Genomic DNA, 23,740 nt, shown 5'->3' with positions numbered 1-23,740 from the left:
GGTCTTTGAGGGATTGAGCTTCAAGTACGCAATGGACATCCATGCCTGTCATAGAAAAGGCTGCATATTTTTACCAACCTAACCTTGCTTTTACATTTAATAACGGAGGATGCATGTTGTACGCCTATGTCAGCATTGCAGAGGTCCGTCTGAACCAGTAAATTACTAACCTGCCACTCCTCCTCATCGGTGGTGATAATAGCAGGAGTAACAAACAATTACTTTATTATCCTTGCATTTATACCAAGCAGCTAGGTTAGGGTCCCCCGTATCATGGTTGGTATTTGAATTTGTTGGGGGAAACTCCCAGGTCTGCCAGAGGGATACTGAAAAATTGTGGACTCGGAGGGTCTATAGCTCTTCATCCACACAGGGATAGATCTGTACCACACCTGGTCTCTATGGATGGCTGAGGGGATACCTCTCAATGTATTTATCAATGATCGGTCTGTTAGGAATTAGTCCGAAATAGAATGGATGATTGCAGTGTTTTCTGTCCTTTTGTCTTGTCATGAACTTGACAGGAGAGGGGTGGTTGCAGGATCCCGACTCCATCGTCGTTCCCCCCCTCTGGTTGACCTGTCAACCACATCCTTATATGACAGTACTTTTGCTTTTGGCTGCCACTTCTTTGTTATTCCTCCGAGGTGCCCGTAGTAGTTTGTATGATCATCGAATGAACAGGTCATGTAACAGCATACTCCTTCACGGTTACACCATATCCACTTTCCTTCATAATACTTTGCATCAAATGGGTCCATTACTACCACTTTTAGTCTGTCTGACAGCCATGACGGCATCCATGACCAAATGTATGCTATCCAGCTCTGGTCCTTTCCAGTCCCCTTTGCTTCTTCTTCCATTTTGGCATGCATCAGCGATAGCTGTAGTACCACCTCTGACAGGTTACCATTGTCTTCGTCGTTGGCAGGTATGAACGTGCAATATGAACTCCCAGTTTTTGCGCAAACTCCTCCTTCCATAGCTGTGAGCAGAATCAGAACGTATCTATTCTGGAGCCCCACCAACCTTACTACTCGGAGCTCTTCTTTTATCGCATTGATTCCACTCGCTGTGAAGGTAATTGTCACCATCAGCTCCGAATGGGTAATTTTTAACCATTTCACGTTGGTGTACATCTGTACGGATGGTATTAACGATGCAAAGAACATCTGTGTCCTGCTGAAAAATCTGTGTTTTGCTGGCACTTCTTCTAGCACTGTTTCTGATGCTTCTGAGAAGTAATTTCCTCCTCTCTTTATTCTGCTCAATCCAGATGGCTTCTCTGCCTTGGCTGTTGGTACCTCTTCAATAAAACTCTTCTTATTATTTGTTATTCTCCATCTTCAGGAACTCATTGAGCTTCACATTTTTCTTTGGCATGACCAACAAAGGCATGTTGATGTGTACCAACAAGCAAACCCCTCCCCAGTCGGGTGGCACTTCTCGTATGCCTTCAATCCACACGCCCATTAATGGTCATTATTGCTGTTCATGCCTTCATAGCTGTATGTTTTTCAATGCTACTGCATCCGACATTCTCGCTAACTTTAACTTCACTGTTGTTCTGATAGCACAGTGCTGGTGTCTTCAGGGGTATTATTGGCATCGGTCCAGCTTAATTTTTCCACCCATGTCAGCAACTTTGCCCTCGCCACCCATTTGTTCCGGCACTTGTCGTTTTCTTCCTGTACCTTGTTTACTGGGGATTATGCTACTGTCGGTGCCTTACTCCCCACCACTCCATCCTTCCATCCATCTTTAGTGTATACTCGGCCATACACAAGTATCTGCTGTCTCTCCCGGCATCCAGACTCTCCTCCTGTCTCCTTCATTCTCGTCCAGGGACATAGCGATTCCTTCAGGGTGATGGTCTTTGTTTCTCCTTTGTCAGGCCCATCAGTTATGTACTGTGTAGCTTCATCTAGCTGCCAATAATTCTTCATCATGTCTAATGTTTTTATGTAATTGTCTTCATACAGGTACATTGCTCTGGTCATCCACCTTAATGTTGCTGTCTTCCCTTGAAACCTTCGTCTAGTTGTCACCATCTAGAGATACATTAAGCACTGTGCTCTTGCTGCTGGTACTTCATGAACGTTCTGGAGGTACTCATGGCATAGGAGATTAATGAGCAGACATAAGAGCTCTCCCCGGTGGTGTCCTTACCTACTTTGGTCATGTGCTTGTACCACATGTTGTTAGACACTCAAGCAGTATCGGTGAGATACATGTCTACCCCTTACATGTCTGTGTCAACACTGCGCTTACCTCTCCTTACCGTTACTGCAGTGCTCTCCCATCCACCTAACATGGTCGTTCCACCTGCTTGGGTCGGGGGAATGTTAGTGGAGGGTACAGCGGTAGCAGTAGCAATGCAGGTGATTTTACAAAATACAAACACAATAACACTGCTATGAATCGATAAGAGCAACAGAACCATTACATTTTTTAATATGCCATTCATTTTTACTTATGCTGCTTGATCTTTGCAGCTTGAAAATATAGTTACCTGCCTGAAATGCGTGAAGAAATGTGTTATTGGGTAAATAGTGTAAATGCTCTTAAGCCCCGCAGACCAAGTAATCACTTATAGCAAATGCAAATACTTCTTCCCACACTTATCGTATGGATGAGTCTCTCAGTGTGGCGAGGATAAGGGGATTGCCATGCTCAAACTGTGGGAATGTTTGGGCCAACTATTATATAAAGGCAAGATAGCATACTCCTCTACTGGGTCTCCTCGTAGTATGGACAAATTGGTTTGAGAAAGTATCTGGGTGATGGGCAGAGGGCAACATAAACAATCATCAACAATTACATCAGCTTTACTCATTGATTGTGTGCAGAAGTGTAAAATAACAGACAGTGTGCCCTCACTCTAAGTCAATGAGCAGCCCAGTCACTAACTCTGTTGCCATTGAGAGTGTAACCATTGGGTAACCTCCACTCGGGTGTGTAAGTTCAGAATGCGCTTGTAACACTCCTAGGTGCTGAACGTTGGCCCTGTCGATCACGGTGATCTCCTTGCCAGGTGAAGCCCCTACTCTGTATGGCTTGATGTCGGCCCGGTGGTTATAGACCGGCTTACCCTCGAGTTTGACAGCACGGTCAACTACCTTCTCAAACACGTGTGGTCCCATGAACCGTGGCGCATTCCAGCGCCTGACGAAGTTACTCAGGAGGACAATGACCCCCACATTCACTGGGTTTTTAAATACGGAGTCTTTTTGTGCGCTGTCACAGTCACTCTCCTCGCTGTCTTCTGGGTCCCCCCCGATGTCGTTGTATCTGACGAGATCTAAAAGAGGCACTAGCAATCAAGGAAGTAATGTACTCATGCATTTCTTGTCCTAACACATCTGCACTATTCTCAGTCTTTCAGTGCTCTTTTGGGAGGAGCCAGTGGGAGATGCATTCACCGTCCCTCACTACCTCATGGGGTGTTAAATGGTGGTCAGACCCAGTGTAGAGGAGGAGCCAAGTACCCTTACTCCGGTTACCTGTCCAGTACCTATCAGAATATCAGTGCCTATCAGTATGCCAGTACCTAAGAGAATCTGGACAGCAAGCTATCCATTAAGGAAACCATACATACATTTGAGACAATATGATGGCCATTTGAACGAAATCCCTGAAGAAGCAAAGAAGATAACAAAGGAACAAGAATGGTGAATGGTGACATCATAAGGAACCAAACTGATGCCCATATAAGAAATATAGAGACCAGAGAATGCTGATGAGTGACAAACTAAAAGAAGGTACCAAGGATAAGTGACGTCTTGGGCTCAAGGTGAAGAAGTTTATGCCACAGTCATGATGAAGATATTTAGTTAGTTTAAACGTGTACAGATGCAGCAATTAACCACAAGACGCCAAGCATTCGTGAAGCTAGCTACATGCTTTAAATAGTTTTGGTGCAGCAAACGCCAATATATACATATATACCTCAAAAGCACTTTATGAATGAATGAATGTTTCCCCTATGCATATACTCAGTATTGAACAGAGTCAGAAGGCCTCAATTTGAGTGTGTCACAGCAAGAAAACAAGTGAATTTAACAGGTTGATTGATGCATAATTGGTGGGAAGCTGGTGCAGAGACGAGCTCCTCCGCACCTGGCTGTTCTTTTTGCGTGATGCTAGACGTAGGTGGAAAAGTATGAATGGGGTTGAAGCCAAACCAATTGTAGAGGACCACGTAGGTGGGGGTCCTATAGTGTGTAGAGCCAATGGGACATCGTACTTTTATTGACGTTCATAGTGGCCATTTTGAAGGGAGGGCTTAGTTGCCCCTGATGGTACGTATCCAATCCCCACTCCCCGTTACTATATACAGATATAGAACCTATGTTAAGTTACCTTCCTAGTACCAATCCCACCTCCTGTTAGGTTTTTAAGTTTGCCACTTAGGATGACGTTAGTGCATGCGCAGGTCACATGTCAGTGATGACACATTTCCATTATATAAAATTTCGTTTTTTCTTAAAGTAAGGAAAGTGAGAAGATCGAGTGACTGCTGATGTATGTTGTACTCCCCTTTATATAAACTTGTTAATAAAACGGATTCACTTTGCCAAACTATTGAGTTGCCTTAATTATTGATGCACGAGTATGAATCTGCATCCCCATCCATCTCAAGGGCAATGCTACTCATCTTTAAGGGCTGTTTGTACTAAACACCAGCTCACCAGGCTTACTACGCAGTGCAAACAAGGCAAAGGGTGGGAAGTGAAACCAATCATTTTTTGTGCTCTCCTGTGTTTTAGCTATGGACTCCTTCAGGAGGATGTTCAGGTGTTCACACACCCCATTCACTTGTGGGTGGTATGCACAGGCAAATGTGTGTTGAATACCCAGCAGCGTGCTGATGTGCTAGAGCATCTAATTGGCGAAGTGAGGACCGTTGTCATCTTGGGAACACCTCTCTGATCAGGAATTTAGCCGCTTTGAGGGCATCAGCCTGTGACAGGAACTGGCCTTTATCCACCTGGAAAATGGGCACACAGCCACTACCATGTAGCGGTACCCTTGGCACACTTGGATCATGTAAACGTAGTCGACATGATAATTCTGGAATTGGCCTACTGGTCACGGTATGGCTCCTCTCAAAACTCTCAGAGTATGACCTGCTGTAAACTGCTGGCAAGTCAAACAGTTACTCACAAATTCAGCCACATGTTCCGCCAAATTAGTACAGAACCATGTCTCTCCAGTTTGGGCAGCAATGACCTCTTTTCTCGTGTGTGTTGGATAATGCAATTGTGCCAGTGAGTTTCCAGTAATGCTAGTGGAATGGCCACATTCCCTGTGTTATTTTGCCACCATAGGGCATCTGTGGGGGACATTGTGTATCCTCTTTTTGTCCACAACTCCTTTTCTTCCCTGGGTGCTGCTCCCTACAGTTCCATAATTTGTTCTTCTAGCAGTACATTGTACCCTTCCTTAAGTACCATATTTCTGGTGCACTCTTGAGCATTTGGAGCTCCCTCTAGTTCCCATAGCCCTCCAAAATATGCTGCACAAAATTGACTGCCTCGTTTCCCCTTGAGATGGGATCTTCCCCTTAAGTGTGTGTTTGGCACTTCACTGTTTCTACCTGTGCTGGATAAGTAATTACTTTGATCAATCTGCCCAGTAGAAGTGCATGCTGTACTGGAGTCCTATTTGCCCCCCTGAATGCTTTCCAGTGCCATTGTGACAGCCCTGAGTGTACTGTGGACGTCACATAGGCAAAGTCAGAGTATACTGTCACCTCCTTCTCTCTGCTCTGCTCCAGTGCTAGCATTAGTGCCACTAGCTCTGCTGCTTGTGCTGAGTAATAGGATGGTAGTCACGCACTGGCTACTACCTCACGTGTCCCTCTTCCTTCAATCTTACAACTGCAGTTCCTGTATGCCTGACCCCATATGTCTGGTCAATTGTTGATGACTTGCCAATGTAGAGCACATCTCCCCCCTCAAGTGCATCCTCCTCTACCTTGCGAATATCACTGAACATCTCTTTGTTTGCTGTGCAGTCATGTGCATAGTCTCCTATCTGTAGGACGTCTGCTAGGAATATTGCTGGGTTGACAAGTCTGCACCTCACTATCTTCAGCGCTGCATTCGATAGTATCGCCTCATACCGTGATGCTCTTTGTGTTGTCAGTGTGCTCTTTGGCTTCTGCAGTATCGCAACAAGGGTGTGCTCCACTTAAAGAGTGGTAGTGCATCCCATGGTTATTGCTGCTGAATTCTCCACTGCAAATGTAGCAGCTGCCAAAGCTTGTTCGCACTGATAGTGTCCCCTCATTACTAGGTCAAGCTTCCCACTATAGTAAGCTATTGGTTTGTGTCCCATGCTTACCTTTTGTGTCAATACTGCCTTCATCACTACACCGTCAGTGTCTGAGAACAAGAAACATTCCTTTTTGTAGTCTGGGATCCCTAGCACTAGTGCTGTGCTTATTTCCTCCTTCAGCATGTCAAATGCCTACGTAATTTCTGTTTTCCATGTTAGTGTTATGTTCCCTTTCTGTGCCTCCTTCAGAGCACCCAGTAGGGGCCTCATGTATGTGCTATAGTCAAAGAACCATGCTCTGCAGTAGTTGTAAAACCCTAAGAACTGTTGCATTTCCCTCACTGTCATGGGATTAAGTATTTTGGGTACCGTCACTGCTCTCTCTAGGGTGATCTGTTGGCCATTTTGGGATATTGTCTGTCCAATGTATAGCATCTCTTTATGACAGTACTGTAACTTGGCCATGTTCCCCTTGAATCCCTTGTCAGCTAACACAGTCAGCATGTGCACTGAGCCCTTTCTACACTGATCTTCTGTCTGTCTCACTGCAAATCAAAATGACATCTACGTATTGCAAGACTGTGCTCTCCATCGGTATGTTGCTCAAGTTCATCTGTATCACTCTGTGTAAGATAGATGGTGACTCGCAGTACCCTTGAGGAAGACTTGTATGTTTCCACTTCTGGTTTCTATACATAAAGCTGGTCACGTCTTGTGAGTCTGGGTGTAGTGATACTGAGAAGAACGCATTCTTCAAATCAATGACCTTGAAGCTTCCATCGAAATGCTGTACAGAATTGTCACTGTGTTTGCAACTAAAGGATATTTTGCTTCAACAATGTGGTTAAGAGGTATTAAATCCTTTATGAAATGCCACAACCCCCTTTTGCCTTCCCCACTGGGTACACTGCAGTGTTGCATGGAGACTCTGATGGTACACGAATGCCTCTCTCAATCAGTGCTGTGATTGTCTCATAAATGCCTTCTTCTGCCTCCTTAGTTAGGGGGTACTGTTTAACTCTTGGTAAAATTGCTCATGGCTTCAGCTTGGTCTTCACTCCCCTTATTCTCTATGTGACCCACATCATAGGGACTTGTCCATAGGGTGATGGGTACCTTGGCCACGTCTTCCTCCCATAATGGGGGTGGCACCTCCAGTGCCATTGCCATCCTCTGTGGTACTTCACTGTAGTGTATCCTTAGCCAGTAGGTCACACTCATCTCAAACACCATCTCTATTTCTAGTCTCTCTTCCCTCAATAATTCTTCATCTGTCACTGTGGTCAACCTGCACCCCTCTGCCACTGCGTTCACTGCTCTCCATGCCCATTCTGTGTAGTCCATCCCATGTACCGCTATCCAGTCCTCTCTCACGACCACTCATGACCACTGCCTCTATTTCAATTGGCACTATTGTTCCCTCCTCCTCCTCCAATGGTAGTCCAAGCCTGAATAAGTATTAATTTGGAACCCGCCACACCTTCCCTGCAATTCCTGGAAGCCATACAATGGCAAAGTCAGTTCCATACTGGAACATTTCTGCGTCCACTGGCACCTCCTCTTTACTGTGCATCCACAATAGGCTTGAACAGTCTGTTTTACATTGAGCATGTGTATTCCTGGTGCAGAAAACACTATTCCCTTGTCTGTGAATGAAATTATCATGCTCAGTCTGCTCATGTCTCGTCCCAGTATGTTTACAGGTGTCTGTCGAGAGTAGAGTAGAGGCAGTAATAGATTGTGATCTCCTATAGATTGTGAAATGTTGTCTCTGAAAGGAACCACTTCCCGAGCACCAGAGAATCCTTGAGTGGTCATGGCATCGCCTGACAATGTAAATGCTCCTTTCCTAATGCAGGACCGAGTTGCCCCTGTGTCAACAAGAAAGGAAAACATTTTGTCACCGATCACCACCCCTATGTGAGGTTCCTCCACAGGGTAGGGTGTGGTCGACAGGATGGGACACATTAAGTTTGTCTGTGGGCTGTCTTATTGAGGGTATAAGGACATCCCATTCCCTGTAAAGAGGTTGTTCCCTACCATGGTAACTCCTCCCAGTTTTGTGATGGGAACCGTCACCATGGAGTCCACGTGTGCTGCTGCATCATTGTTCTGTATTTTTGCCAATTGCTGTGTGTTCCCTTGAATCCGTGGTGCTTGTAAATATTGTGGTACCAGTGCTTGCATCTGTGCTATCTGCATTTGTGCATGTCATGCTTGTACTTGTGCGTTTGGCACCTGTTGATGTGTGCCCTGTATCTACCCTTGCTGTTGTTGGTCCTCTTTATACTAACCGTCCTGGTCTGCTTGATAGGGCTGCTTACACTGCACCCCCCAGTTTTGTTCCATCCTCCTGTACCTACACACTCTTGAATTGTGTCCTAACTGCCCACACATCCAACACTGTGGTAGCCCCCCCCCTGCCTTGGAAACCAACTGAGAAATCCCCTGGGCCTTACTGCATCTGTTGCCCATATCCCTGAAAACCTCCCGGGAAGCCCCCTTGGTTATGATGCATCTGTGGTCTGAACCTGCACCCTCTCTCTTTTTACCACCTCTTCCTCTGAACCCTTGGCGCATGTACCCACGCCCCATGAACCCTCCCTCTGTTGGCGGTGCAAACTGATGTGGTTGTTGCTGCTGTTGTTGTCCCTGTGGGGTTGGGCTGGTTAATACCGCCCCTTCCATTGCATACTTCGATCGTTTTTTCGGCACCAATTTTGCTTCATCTATCTTCCTGTCTTCTGCCTTTTTCTTGAGCTTTTCCTGCCACAGTTAACAATGATGAACTATCATGAGCTGTATCTCTGGCCGCCCCCTTGCCTCCATTCCTACCAATTTCCTTAGACTTTTCTGGATGGCTCTGGCAGCCCCTGTACTAGTATGTGATATAATATTGCCACTATTTTGTCACATGGCTCTCAAGTTTCAAGGCACCAACGTTCTTGAATCTCCTGATTGTACTGCATGGGATCTTCATCTTCCCTCATTTTCCAGGATGTAATCACCCCAATGCCTGATGTGTCTGGATATTGAGTCCTTAATGCTCGCCATACGGCAGTTCTGCAGTTTTCAAACAGTGAACCATTGTGTACCATGTTTTTTGTCATCACCCATGGCAACCCTGCCCTCTTCCATACGTCATCAGCTGCATCCCCTAAGAGCGACACTAGAAGTCCCTTTACGTCCCCCACAGCTAGCCTATTTCCCGCTGTCATTTTCTCCATTTCATAAATCCACTTCCCAGCCCCTGCCCTCAACGAGGGCAGTCTACATTTCACATTCTCCTTGTCTGCATGCTTCCATGGTTTATACTGGGGTCATACTCCTCCTTTCTCGAATAAGGGCATTTGTCGGAACCCCTCCTCCTCCTAATGCGTTCTTCTAGTCAGTGTGACTTGCCTTTCTCCTCTCTCACCCTCAATGCCTACGTATACAACTATCGGTTCTAATAAGGGTGCCTGGATACTATTGTCGCATCTCCTCGTTAACCTACCCCTTGAACAGGCTAGGGCTGTTTCCCCCTTCCTTCATCCTGGGAGATCTATAAGTCTATCGACATATGTAGTGGCATCATCTAGGGTGTACGCGTCGCCCGCCAGTCGTGCCTGCTCATCTGAGCTGCCCTCTCTCGCTCCTTCCATGTGCCTGCTGTACTTCCACGACACCCACTTGTCTGCTCCTGTCCCTGTTGACTTAGGTCTAAATTGCTCCCACCCTCTCCTCCCAACTGTTCCTGTCTTCGTTGTCAGACCCTGTGTCCATGTTAATACAAAATCATCAGCAAAACTCAGTCTCCTCAATGTCAAATCTGTGTTAGTTTTCATGCTAAGGTCAATGTCCGTCAAGTCATACCTACTTCCCCCTGTCCCCCAGGGCCACAGGTCTGCCCCGTCTCCCTCTGCTGTGCTCCTACCCCGTGAGCTTGTGCTATCTGGTTCTGCCCGTCTGTCCTCCTCCAGTCTGTCATTTCCCTTGTCTATGGCTCCTTGTGTCTTTACCACCTTTTTTGCTTGCTGGTCTTCCTCCCTGCATGCTCGTTCCCTTGTCAGTCTATCCAACTGTAACTTCCTCTGTTCCCTCTCAGCCAACTTGCGTTTTTCCCAATCTACTACTTCCCTTTGCATCTCAATCTCTTCCACTTCCCTTGTCTTCCTGTCCCGCTGCTCCCGTTCCACTCTTTTCCTTTCCTTGAGGTCCCTTTTGATCTTCTCCTCTCTTTCCCTTTCCATGTGCTCCTTTTCCTCCTTCCTTCATTCCCTGTCCTCCCTCTCCAACTTCTCTTCTCCTTTCCCTGTCTTCTTTTTCTAAACTCTCCTCCCATTCCTGTTCCCTCCTGTCTGTCTCATCCATTATCTCCCCCAGTCCGGTGCTTCGCTGCTTCCCTTCAGACCCTCTATAGCCTTAGTTGCCCCTTCTGCCTCCCCATCTGTTTTTCCTTCCAGCTTCAAAAGTATATGCCCTACTTTCCACTAGTTTGTAGCTGTGCTCCAGAGCCCTTACTTCGTGCCATTCTGCGCGTCGCTGCTTGTCTTTCGGTCAATAGCTAGATACCCTGCACCTTTCAACCCCTCCTCCTTTGTATATGGTGGTGGCTTATATGTCAGATTTGAGTACTCCTCTGCTGCCCTTAATTCTCGTATGGGGTACATCCCTTGCTTATCGTCTGTGTTGTCAGAAAATACACTCAGAGGGACATGGGTACAGGGTCAGAATGGGACAAGAAATAGGCCCAGACACCCAAAAGAAAGTGTCCCACCCCTCGCCTCTGATGACATCATCGCAAGTGATGTAATTTGACCCCACCCGAAAGTGACATCTTATTATTTAAAAAATACTTATTCCCCTCTCACATGTCTCCTCCTCTGCTCCCCTCCCGGAGCCCGCATTCCCTGGGGATGTGAAAGTCCCTGTTCTCCCCAGATCCTGCCGGTCCGGGGGTCTGATCGTTTGCTTTTCATGGTGATGGGTTTGGGGGCAGGGGTGTGACTGTGGCAGTCGGCAGTAACACACCTGCAAGGGGAATCAAGAACAGCCTACCTTTAGACTAATGGTTGAGAGGGCAGTATGTGTGCAAGGAGGGCTTGGTGTATTGAGGGGGGCTTTATGCACACAGTTCCGCCGGCAATCAATCAGAAACACACACATTATGAGCGCCTGTTGACAACTGTCCACTTTTACTTACCGCCGGACTTGCCCTGTGTGGCACTGTGTACGTGCACTAGGCAGAGACCCATGTGTTGCACCATGCACCAGCCAGAGAACACCACCGTGTGCACTCTTTACACGCTGGAGCGGTGTGAGGGGAAACGAAATGGGGCACGGCCCATACTAGGAAAATATACAAGTGGGCAAAGAAAGTAACCAGGTGGCCCGTGCGAGCAGAGGGTACAACTGCAATGGGGGCTGGGGCATAGGGCGAAAACACAAGAGGAGCAAAGCCTGGGTAACCACAGGCCCATGCACAGGGTACACATGCTTTGTAAAGAGGGGCCGTGGCACATTTCACACAAGGGTGAAAAGGGCAGCGGGTGTGAAGAAAGGCAGAGCGTACACTTAGGTTGGTTTGCATTAGTATAAATGGACAACATCATAAGGGGCATACATGGGAAAAAACAGGCCTACAGTGTTCAAATGAAGTAGAAACGCGGGCAAAGCACAAGGTACCCGCATGCACACACGGGCCCACGACAAGAACAGGGGCTAAGGCACAGGGTCCAAACAGAACACAATAAACCATGGCACTAATCAGGGTAAGAACAGGAGGCTCAACCTGGACAAGCACAAAAAATGGGCAAACACCCAAAGCACCGACACCGCTGCTTGGGCTGGGTTTACACATTCAAAAGACATTTAATTACTGAGAAGGAACTTCCACATGAATTTCTAGAAATAGTGTCCAAGATATTTTATAACATTATTTCAAGTAATATCTAAATGTTCCAAAATGATATGTCTAACCGCCTATATCTTCAAGGTACAGAGGCTGCGAGGAGGGAAAGATGTAGAGACAACAGTGTAACACAGACGCCCTCGATAACCTTATCTGGTCACTGCTGTAACCCACAGGAATCTCTTGAACCCTTCGGCGGATTCCCTTCCAGAAGCCTTCCACACCCAGCTCTGGGGTCGCCATAGACATTGGTGGGGCATCTTTGGGGACTCAGTTGTGGTGGCACTGGCGAGTCGCGAAGTGCGGCGGAGAGCTGAGCAGCTTAGTGAGTCTGTGAAATACAAAAAACTGGGTGGAAGCAGGCTGAGCTGAGGCAGCCTCGGCCCCACCCAGCCCTGCCTCTCCCTCTCTCCCAGTTTTGTAACACTTTTTGCTGCTGGCGCCATGGTGTTGTGGTGGGGAAGCAAAGGATCTGCAAGTTACATTACAGATCCTTTGCAACTTACGTGTCCGGCGAGGCCCTGGGGCTGGTTCCTGAAGCCCAGGCCACACATGGGCTGGAGTCCGGCCCAGGCGTGGGCTTCAGGAACTGGCCCCAGGGCCTCGTCATGATTTCGGCCCAGCCACGGGCCGAATCGAGGACGGACCAATCCGACCCTGCATGGAGATGAGCGGACGGATGAGCCCCTGGCTCCTTCACCTCCTGCTGGCTCAGCATTCACTGACACCTCACTACATCCCCCTCGCCCTACTGAAATATGTGCCATATCTCAAATATGGCCATGCGTTTTGTTAACTTCTTCCCCTTATAGGTGCCCTGTATGTGTGTCGATAGCGATTGCTGCATGTCTTTGGAGAAACTTCTGCATGATGGCCACAGTTTAGCTAAATTTCCCTCTGTACCTTTGGAAAATTCTACGGTATATTGACAAATCTTCTCCCTATAAGGGAGTCTTACACAGGTGCTGAAGGGGCGTGTCCCCCCGCATTTCCCTTGATACATGTTTTGTGCCTTTACTTGACCTTAAGTTGAGGGTTTTGACAATCCGCTGTTCAGGGAGAAAGGTACAATATAAAGGCAATACTTTTCAGTTTCTCTGAGCCTCTCTGGCTCCACAACGTATGAGGTGTGCTCCACTCACCATTCCTGTACAAACCTGTGGGTGATGTCACCAATTTACTAAACAAGGTAGGGCTAAGAAAAATCAAATACTGCGCGCACACTGTATTAGCCCGTTACTCCCAACAACACAAAAACCCCATAGCTGTCTTCCAGCCTCCAGGCAGAGTATACCAATATTCTCTTGTGGTCGAACTGTACCCACTGCACCTAGCGTGCAAAACATTTCACTCCAGAAGACTTAACCAGTCGACTCACCTTCCACACTCTAGGCCAGAACCCTTGCTTACCCTTATGGGGATACTGTCATCTATGACCCGATCTAAAACACCTAACCCACAGGAAATGCACTTATTTACATACTTCTGTCATCCGCGCCCTTGAGTCAGTAGTCTAGGTTGTCCACCAGAACTGTTTATCTCTAAAATCAAATGTGCCCTAAACATAGGAAAATTGTGATCTCCCTCCACTCCTGTCCCTGCTAACTTTGACAATTCTAAACGATACTTTGACAGTAGTCGATGATACTAAACAATAGCCCACAATATTCAATAACCTCCCTCACACCCATGGTTGCCGTTAGACTGGGTCAATAATTACACTCCATGGTCTGCTGGCACTGCTCGGCTGCCGACTGACCCAGAAGGTGCTCACTTTCCCGTCCTGGTCTGCCTGGACTCCTCGCTGGCAGGATGATTTCCAACTGGCTCCTGATGGCCTTTCCATTGGCACGTGTTTCCTGTATTCTCGAAATATGCAAGGGTCCTGTAGCCTTTCAGGTTCTGCGGCAGAGGAGATGACCTGGTGCCAGGCTGGCACAGGCAACCATCCCCTCTTCTACCAACTTTTTGGCGAGAACTCCTAGGTATGCCAGAGGGATACTGGAAGTTCACGGACTCAGAGGGCCCAACACCCTCCCCAGAATACACAGAGGACTCAGTCAACGGCAAGCACAAACTGCGGTTTATTACAGCCGAAACCAACAGAGATCGATACAAGAATTCGGAAATGTTACAGCATCTCACACAGTAAATGGCACGCAGGCCACTTTTGTTCTACAAATGCGTCATCACTCCATCATTAGGCCGCTCTCCAAAAACCTATCGCTTTGTCGGATTGGCCGTCAGGAGCATGGCAACCTATATGGGTACCTATATGTGTTATTCTACTGGCTCTTCCAGGACAGGTGGCTTGGCTGTCCCTTCCCAAAATCCAACTTACTACATTGTTGCAGAGTAGTGGACCTACCATTTGCTCTTGTCCGTTGTTACCCACCCATGGGGTACTAAATTGTGATTGGCTAGAGCTGACGTCCCCAGGCCTGGGACCCGAAATGGTTCTCAGTTCGCTGTGTACCTTTTTAAGGTGATGATGAGAACGATTATGTGTCTGTATTGTAACTTGTGTGCACCACCTTTGCCTTATGACAATGTGCTCCTGCTCAGCGCAACACTTGTTGCATACTTGTTGCAGTCTGTGTCTGGCTTCCTGGGATCGGCTGTCCTTTCCCACCACCGATCACTGTCCAGCAATTCAAGCAAAAGAGTCCAATGTTTTACTTCAAGCAGGGTACCGTCTCCTCCCACATCAGACAGACCATCGCAAGACAACTTCTACACCACTCGCACACTTCCCAGCGCTCCTCGCTGCACTGCGGGTTTAGTAGTCACAGCTTCCCAACAGGCATAGAGGGCTCATCCCCATTTGTTTCTATATAATCTTTGGATTTATAATAAGGGAATGCTTCACTAAACTTAAATTTACTTATCAGCAATACTTTATTCAGCCTAAACCATAAAGTACGTATAAAAACAAGCATACAATAAAATTAGACTAAAACCATCATACATTTCACAAAATCAGAATGGTTTCAGACTCATTTCCTAAAAAACACAGTAAGATGATCAGACAAATATTTGTGCAGGCTCATTAAAATTCAAATATTAAAATGTTAGCCCCTGTATATGGTGCTCTTATCCAATATGCCCACCCTAGTCAACCAAGCCCTATGGACATAGCCGACTACTGCAAATACAATGCGGTGCTCATTAAAAGATGTTCAAAATGTCAAAGCTTCCATACCAGATCAGAGACCAGCTATCCTAAAAGGGTTCCTAAATATTGGATTCTAAGATTTTCCAATTTTCCACAAACATCCAAGAAGTGAACAACAGTTTCCATGCCGAGACCACATAATGGGCATATTCCTGATCCACCCTAAACCCATGATTTAGTAAAACATGGTTTGTTCCCATCCTAAACTGAATATATACAAAGATTTCTCATAAGGCGGATGGATGTAATCTAGGAAACAACCTAGACCAAAATCCGGTTTATCCTCAATGTAAGCTGATCCCAGTTTAAGTCTTCTAGCTGCGACCAACATCCTCTCTTTATTTCACAAGTGTACTGTTCTCTTTATCCTGGTTAGGGAAAACGTATCTGTTTTATTCAGAAAATCCCATAAAGAAGCCTCATTCATCCACCATGTTAATTTCTTCTTTACATGTACTACCTATGGGGTACATGTCGCCCATTTCAGGCTCAATAGATGTTTTAATGCCTCTCGGTAAGTCCCAAGACTATCCGAGCTCCACAGCCTGAGCCAATAGTAAGTTTACTGGATAAACAGATAACAAATGTCCTGTTAGGGAAATGGGAAATGTCCAATTTCAAGTGAACAAGTGCAGATGATGAGCTCTGTGGCAATAACAATACACTTTTTAAGAATTGATTATCCAGTTTCTCCAATGCGCCCATAATCCCACAGCCCCAAAAGTTGAAGCTGATATCACCTGCTTTCGATATAGCTCCAAAGCAGGTGAAATTGCTCCTCTCCCATGTTTTACAAAAAAGGAGTGGGTGGCCCCACCAAACTTTTTTCCCAAATTAGAACAAGCGTTGGCTAGTTTAGAAAACCATCCACAATTCTCATGAAATCCAATTCCTAGATAATCGTAAAACATTTTCTGCTCTAGTTTACTTTCTTGCACACAGATATCCAAAATCTACTTTTGTGTATTAAACAAACAAAACATGAATATGTTATGACAGAAAAAGTTATTTCATTACTGTGCCATGTTAAATCACACATTGCAATTGATTTATTTTTATTTTTCGGTGCTTTGGTGACCCCCATCTAAGATAAATATTAACTTCAGAAGCTGGCATATGGCGCTTGGAATCCATGCCATCAAAATAAACATGCACAGATGGTCATTTATTGCCAAATCACAGGTTAAAAAGGTTCAGGCTGCCTGGAACTTAATCCCTTTGTGGCATTTTATGAAATAAGAAACAGATCCATTCCTTGTGACTTGCCTCTGGCTATACACCTGGGAGACACCGCAAAAGTGAGGATGGTGGAATGCAAACCGGGCGTGTTTGTTATATTGTAAAAAAACACCAATGTGCTCTGTATACCACACCTGTGTGTCCTGTTAATATACTAGACTTTATTGATCGATGATGTGTACTTTGTTCTACGGCAGCTGATCAATGGTCACCTGGCATTGGGAACTGCTTTTCAAAGAAAACAGGTCCGACCTTTCGACTCTATTTGAACATTTTTTTATATAAAGTGGCGTACACAATTACATTGCAGAGATGACACAGTGCATAGCACAACACAGGTTGTGTGTCATTTGTGTAAAATGAAGAATGCTGGGGGCGTGGACTGGAGCGCCATCAATGTGGCAGCTCCTCTGATGGCCTCTGTAGGAAGCCCGCAGCGTTTACCATTTATGAGAGGTTCCTGCAGTCCTGTTAATGCAAGAAGGGTGAATCCTGCAAGCGGAACATCAGCGTCACATGGGGTATCAAAAACATGGGGTATCAAAAAGAAATCCTTAATGCTAATCTGGGCCCCAGAACGGAACAAGCAAACTCTGTGGGCGTCTGCCGCCGAGGAATCCAAAATGGCGGCGGGTCCAACGAAGCCTCGCCACAACGCCTCACTGGAGGCTCACGGCAGATGCCCTCCGCAGTGAAACAGCGGATGAGAGGTGCCTCCCGCTGGGGCTTCCCCGAGGCCCCATAATGGAGGATGCTTTACTTAATGGACACTGGCCATCTATGATGACAGCGTAAGTGAGATCCCTCGCACAAGTTCACAGAGTCCTTGCCACTAGCTGAGGAGTGGGCCAGCATTGACTGCAGTCCTTAGGGGAGAGACCGCAGACTGCAGTTTGCGGAAGCGGAGGGCACCATCAACCTGACTGGCTGCAGCCAGCAGATACAAGCAACACTTGGCACCCAGATGTCGGCAGGAGGCTCGGCGCCAGCTGGGACCCCCACACCCCCCCTCCTGCTCTTAGCCTGCTGGGCTTCATGGCGGTCCCAGCGGATCACTACCCGTGGACAACTTGGGGTAAAGATGCCCCCACGTTACAACAGCGGGGGCGGTCCTCGGTGCTCCCCACCACCAACACTGCTTCTTGGCCCACCGTGCTCCTCTGGGACAGGTGCGCCCCCCCGGGGATCTGATTCCTCCCCTCACTGCCTGACTTGCCTTCCAGGAGCACCCTGTACCCCACAAAAGGAGTGATCACCTTGGAAGCTCCATACAGCTCCACCCTGGTGTAACTAAGGTTCAGCTCTGCTGTTCCCCTCCACTCTCCCAGGGTGACCAATGTCCCTGAAATCTGCAACTTCTTCCTGGGGCACCCGATCCCATGACCCTACCCCCCCCCCAGATGCGTAGGACCTGGTGGAATCCATTTGGGGTGGCCTCGGCTCCTCATCCTGAGAGACCTACTGTTCGGGTCCCCCTGATAGGGTTAACTCGCACAAACCCTCATTTGGTCTCACTATTGGAAGCCCAACACCATAGGGAATGATGGTGAGTGAAGATTCGGACCCACTTCCCGCTATTGCTGGCCTCTTGCTACTTCTGTGAGAACCGGGAAACCACCTCTTTCCACCAGCATAGTGGTCTCACACCCTCCTGAGGCCTGGCTTAGCGGAGACCCTGCCAACCTACCTTGCAACCTGCCCGTGAACGGGCCCCACGTAGTACCCTTCATCAGAGAATCAAGACCACATCTCGAGCGGGACCACCAGCCATAGGCCGCCATGCAGGATCAGTCAGCCCTCCCCCGTCGGTCAGGACTACAGCAATTACTAGTGCCCACCTCCTCAGCCTGTCCTCCCTGGGAGCCACAAGGGTATCCTTGGACGGAAACCGAGGATGATGGCCAGGCGCCTGAAACCCGCCAAGAGCACCAACATTACCACCATGTTGGTTTCAGCAAACAAGGGGAAAAAATCTGAGCCCCCAAAACTCACACCTCAAAAATCTCCAGAGGATAAAGGACTGCTGGTGACTAAAGAGGACATTCAAGCCTTCATACTAGATATTAAGGCAGAATTCAGATCCTGCATGTCGGAACTCACCACCAAAATAGAGAGAACGGACCAGAGTGTCACGGACGTGGAACAGAGGCTAAGTGAAGTAGAGGACCTGACCCAAGAGCATACCGCAACCCTTGTGGAAACCCAGCGCTGAATCCAAGCACTTCTCAATAGAAGTGAAATCCTCGAAAGGATCTTGAAAACAGGGCCCGACACAACAACCTGCAGATACGAGGGGTCCCCTCCTCGGTTTTGGACAAAAACCTGGCTGAATACTTAGGTGACTTCTTCCAAACACTGCTGCCGCACCTAGATATAACACAACTTCTACTGGACCGCACCCACAGGCTGCGCTCTCGACAAGGTGGAGAACCAGACATCCCCCCAGATTTGATAACGAGAGTCCATTTCTATACCACCAAAGAAGCAATATTGGCAATTGGACGCTTCCAGAACGAGTTGACTAACCAAGGCTCCCCGTTCCAAATTTACCAAGATCTCGCCCTTTTAACGGCCCTCTTGCTCCCTTCCTTCAAGATCAACAGATTCGATATCGGTGGCAGTTCCCGACAGCTCTACAATTTTCCTATAAAGGATCTCTACATAGGATCAGCCACCTTGAGGACACTGCAGCGATCTTGCACCCGACTCTCCTGAGGGAGTGAAAAACCCCTCTGCAGATCTTGCGAATGGCGAAGTGGATAACTTTCTCCCTAAACCGAGGCAATGTTCCTGGACGAAGGCGCAGAGGAACGGGAACGCAAGATGACCACTAGCAACTTTTGCAAAATCTGGACAGTTGGGAACAGGGAGCTACGAGCTCAGCACTGCCGGCTTCACACGAATCATGCCCAACTCCAAGGTGCACGCTAACAATACCCCCTTGGAGTAGGACTCTAACTTTGTTAAGTGTGATGGCCCTGTTGGCTGGACGGACTGATTTAGCCCCGTTGGCAATGGGACAAGCTGGACAGGAAAAACCGGCTCCCCAATGTTTCATGGATTCAGCCTCCCATTGGAGATCGGAGTAAAAACCCCATCCGCAGAGCGACATCATGACAACCAAACCCCCAGGAGATGACTAAACTACGCTCTCCCCATAACGTAAATCTGTTTTTCAGAAACTTTATGATGGGGACAGTGCAGTGACCTTGTTACAGGAGACACACCTTCTTCCAGCAGACTTTACACGTCTCAGAAACAAGCATTTTCTGCTCCAATTCCTGGCTTCCGGTGGCACTAAGAAGGGGGGTATGGCGATCCTCTTTGCGAAAGGGCTGAATCTGCAAATATTGGAGACTCATCGATGCCCTCAAGGCTGTTACATAGCGGTGAAATGTCTTTTGCTTGGACAGCTGTATTCTCTAATCTCGGTATATGCCCCGAACAATGGACACCAGGGTGGATGGGTTAAGGGTACCTGACCTGCGTAAGTATCAGGTTGTGGCACAGCTGGCACACATATGGGATTGGGCCATGTCACCTGAGCGCCCGAGGTGGGTGGAAATAGAGCAATCCCGTCTGGTGCTCCCCCTGTGTTTTTCGCCTGGACATCCCGCCCCCACTGTGCCGACATTGGAGGAAGATGCTATCCTCCACCCAACACACGCTCAACACATGGGACTGGGCATTGAAGTTTAGGGACATCCCGAGGGGATTAGGTCCTTCTTCCCCAATATTTCACAACCCGGCTTTTTCGCCAGGGTTCTGCCTACAGAACTTCAAGAATTTGGTCGCAGGTGGTCTTGAAACTCTAAGACATCTCTTTGAGGGGAACCAACCCCGCTCCTGCGAACAATGTAAAACGGCCTTTCAGTTGACTGAAGCGGGCAAGTTCCCCTACATTAAACTGCAGCATTGGTGCTCTCATCCCCTAAATTGTCAAGTGGCGACTCGAACCTCCCAAACCCTCGAATGTACCCTAAAAGACCTCCTGCAACATGGGAAAAATCTCTGCCCTCTATAGACTCCTGCAGGAAAACGCTCTCACACAAGAGCCCCATACATGTTGCAAAAGGAAACGGACCTAGGGCACTGCGTGGAGGTTCGGACATGGGTGGACATTTAAGCACGGACACACACCTCATCCTTTTGTTTTACTAATAGGGAATGCGCCCACAAATTACTTCTACAGTGGTATTACCCCCCGCTCCGGCTACACCGCATCAACCGTGCCCTAAACCCCTGCTTTTAGCGCCTGTGTGGTCACCCAGGATCATACTTCCACATGTGGTGGTCTTGCCCTATCGTGAAAGCTTTTTGGGCACAATGCACCGCCACCATTAAGAACATCACTGGTATATCGCTCCCCATGGACCCGGAACCCATCTTGCTAGGAGCCCCGGTCTCGGGGATGTACCCACGATCAGGAAAACAAACTAAGCTGTTGACCCAACTCCTCTTGGCCGGGAAAACTATGATTGCTCGCACGTGGAAGTCCATGGAAGGCCCGTCCATGGCTCTTTGGTGGATGAAAATGTGGGACTTTCTGAATGCAGAAAAAGTGTTAGCTGCGAAAGAAGGCCTCCTACATCGTTTCATGAACATTTGGGCACCATTTTTAGACTATGATCAAAACTTCCTGGCCCTAACCAACATACCCCTCCAAGCTAGGAGGGTCCTTCACTTGAACAGCGAACACTCTGCAGGGGTTTCCCCGGAGCCAGATTGAGAGAGAGGCGGGGCCGGAGTCGGATAAAGGGGGGCGAAGGGGCTGAGGTGCTAGACTTTTACCTGCTCCTTATTGGTCTCCTGTGGTATGATTTAATTTGCGTTTTCACTTACCTGTACTGCTGTCACTTTTGTGGTGGTAACAGTAATCAAGTTTAACATTAAAGTCTGCGGATTTACCACCAAATTACCACCAAACTCCTAATGTGGCCCTTTGGGCCTTACTACAAGTTCAGGGGTGCAGAATCAAGTGGTGCAAATTCTGTGACTGACACTTTCTTCGGTGGTAACAGAATTACCACCATTTTTCCCTCACCGCCAAATTATAACTTTGGAGGTAAAGTGGATGATTTCGCTACACCAAAAGAACTGGAGGCAAATCTGCCACTTTACTTCCAAAAATCGGCAGAATACTGTTCAGTATTTTTGCCAGCTGTAAATCCACCACAAACCCGAAAATTGGCAATTGCCACCACCTGTAATGCTGTGGTAACTCCACAGGACCAAGTGGCAGTAATGGTAATTACGTTTTCCAGTAAATTGTTGGTTTACTGCCTAATGATCACAAAACGTATCATGGGGTCCAGTGACATTGTAACACTGTAAGGATGACAGGACATGCACATGCTTTGTGAAGTGGGTTTCATTTACATCAAATATATTTTAAATTAACATGCTCAAAAAGAAGTCTGACTCCCTCTAAACTCTGCAGATGTACCCACATTGCCAGGGGGAACAAGTATTAAACTTTAACTCTGCCTAGTTTGGAAAAATACATCTTGTGCCATCACCAGAGTTAGCAGTTGCTAAGCCATTTCTGATGCATCAAGTCGAGCAAAGTTTAAATGAAACATTGTATATACGACTTACGAACATAAAATGAAGTTGCTGGCCACTTTATTATGGTGCAAGGGCTGCATTTGAGAGTTGCAAGAAATGTAAAAACCGGAAAATAAAAAAAGTGTTAAAAAATGGAGGTGTAAAAATCTTAAAGGAGTGTAACATATTTCAGAAGACCTTTGGTTCCAGAAGAGAAATTGAGTAGAGCTTGCCAGAGATGCTTAGGACCAGGTAGCAGTGAGAAGTTATTTTTTACACAGAAAGGTTGGAGAAATCTGGAATCTCACTGCAGCGGTATTGCAGGAAGGCAACGTCAATAAAAATAATTCAAAAGAGCTTAGGTTATACAGGTGAGTTAGTAAAGTTGAATGCCAAAGAGAGAGTTGAAGACTAAGAACGTTAAGAGATAATATGGGTATTGCTGTCCTTATTTGATTTAAAACAAAATCTATGCATCAGTGAAATTGATCTAGAATTATCCATGTTATACAAGACGATATTATACGTGTTTGACCATATCAAACAAACGTTGGTTGTTTCAGGAAAGTCATGTGTTCAAATCACAGGACATCTACACTATTGTATTGGGAAGGATAAGACATGATTGACTTAATTCTTATAAGACAAATCACATAAAAGGCAATAAGCATTATTTAAGAAGGGCTTTTTCGAAGAAGGTTGCTAGTAGAAAAGAAGTTCTTATACACCACTTAAAATCAGCAGTAGGGATTACCCCCTTGTCATACATTGTGTACATTGTTTGTTTTGTTGTTCAGCAACAGTGGATTTACTTATAGCTTAAATGATATTGTACAGCACCAACCCTTCCATGTGCTTTGTTTAGGTATGGGAGGTTTAAACGGCTCTATGGGACAGAAAGGTGACAGTGGAATTGCTGGACTCGACGGGCCTCCAGGAGAAAAAGGTGCCACTGGAGAAGTAGGACCTCCAGGTATGAATACAGAAGGTGTTGCTTCCCAAGGATTGATGCTGTTGTTTGTCATTGTGGTGCCACATTGTATGCTGTGCACTGGAATGAATATGTATATGGCAGTGGAATACCCCATTTTATTGTGAAATTCAAGGTGAATGACAGAATAGGACAAATTGTAAGGTGGCTGTTTTGGACTGTGGTTATTCAAGGCAACCCATCGTTATAGGGACATTCCTACAACCAATAATATATAATGGTGTTGAGCAAGTTAACAATCAACCTCATGTTCAGGAGTGTACAGGGCTGGTAACATCCAGCCAAGGAGTCCAGGTCGGCCTGAGTAAAGCTAGGAGCCAGGGTTTTTACAGGCTGCGGACATTTCTGAACAAGAGTTTGATAGGTATGTGCAGACCAGATCTCTGTTTGGTGTGCAACTAATCTAAATGATTTTTTTATGGGAGAGGGACTGTATGCTTCTTGCACATGCCCAATCGCCCATATAAAAGTGAAGATACAGCCTATGCAGGAGAGTACTGTTAATTTTATTAAAGCTGCCCTCCTCCTTTTCCTCTGGCTTAAAGATGTGTAGTGCAGAACACCCGAATATCCTCGTTGTGTTCGCCATCCAACCTGCAGTAATGCTTCATTT

The 23,740-nt window shown here is 46.9% G+C and overlaps 1 protein-coding gene across 2 annotated transcripts in view; it reads left to right on the top strand.

The window, feature by feature from the left end:
- The window catches only part of MARCO (macrophage receptor with collagenous structure), a 231,178-nt gene that overhangs the window by 159,001 nt on the left and 48,437 nt on the right, over positions 1 to 23,740 (top strand). For both annotated transcript variants that reach the window (XM_069616601.1, XM_069616600.1), the window contains one exon: positions 23,002 to 23,109. In XM_069616601.1, the coding sequence (XP_069472702.1) occupies positions 23,002 to 23,109 (108 nt within the window). The remainder of the gene's footprint in view (positions 1 to 23,001; positions 23,110 to 23,740) is intronic.

The sequence above is a fragment of the Ambystoma mexicanum genome, chromosome 9 (assembly GCF_040938575.1).
Source record: "Ambystoma mexicanum isolate Mex_15411 chromosome 9, UKY_AmexF1_1, whole genome shotgun sequence".
In the NCBI taxonomy this organism is placed as follows: domain Eukaryota; kingdom Metazoa; phylum Chordata; class Amphibia; order Caudata; family Ambystomatidae; genus Ambystoma; species Ambystoma mexicanum.
Note: the sequence above shows the minus strand (reverse complement) of the source record. Positions and strands in the feature narration are given on the sequence as shown.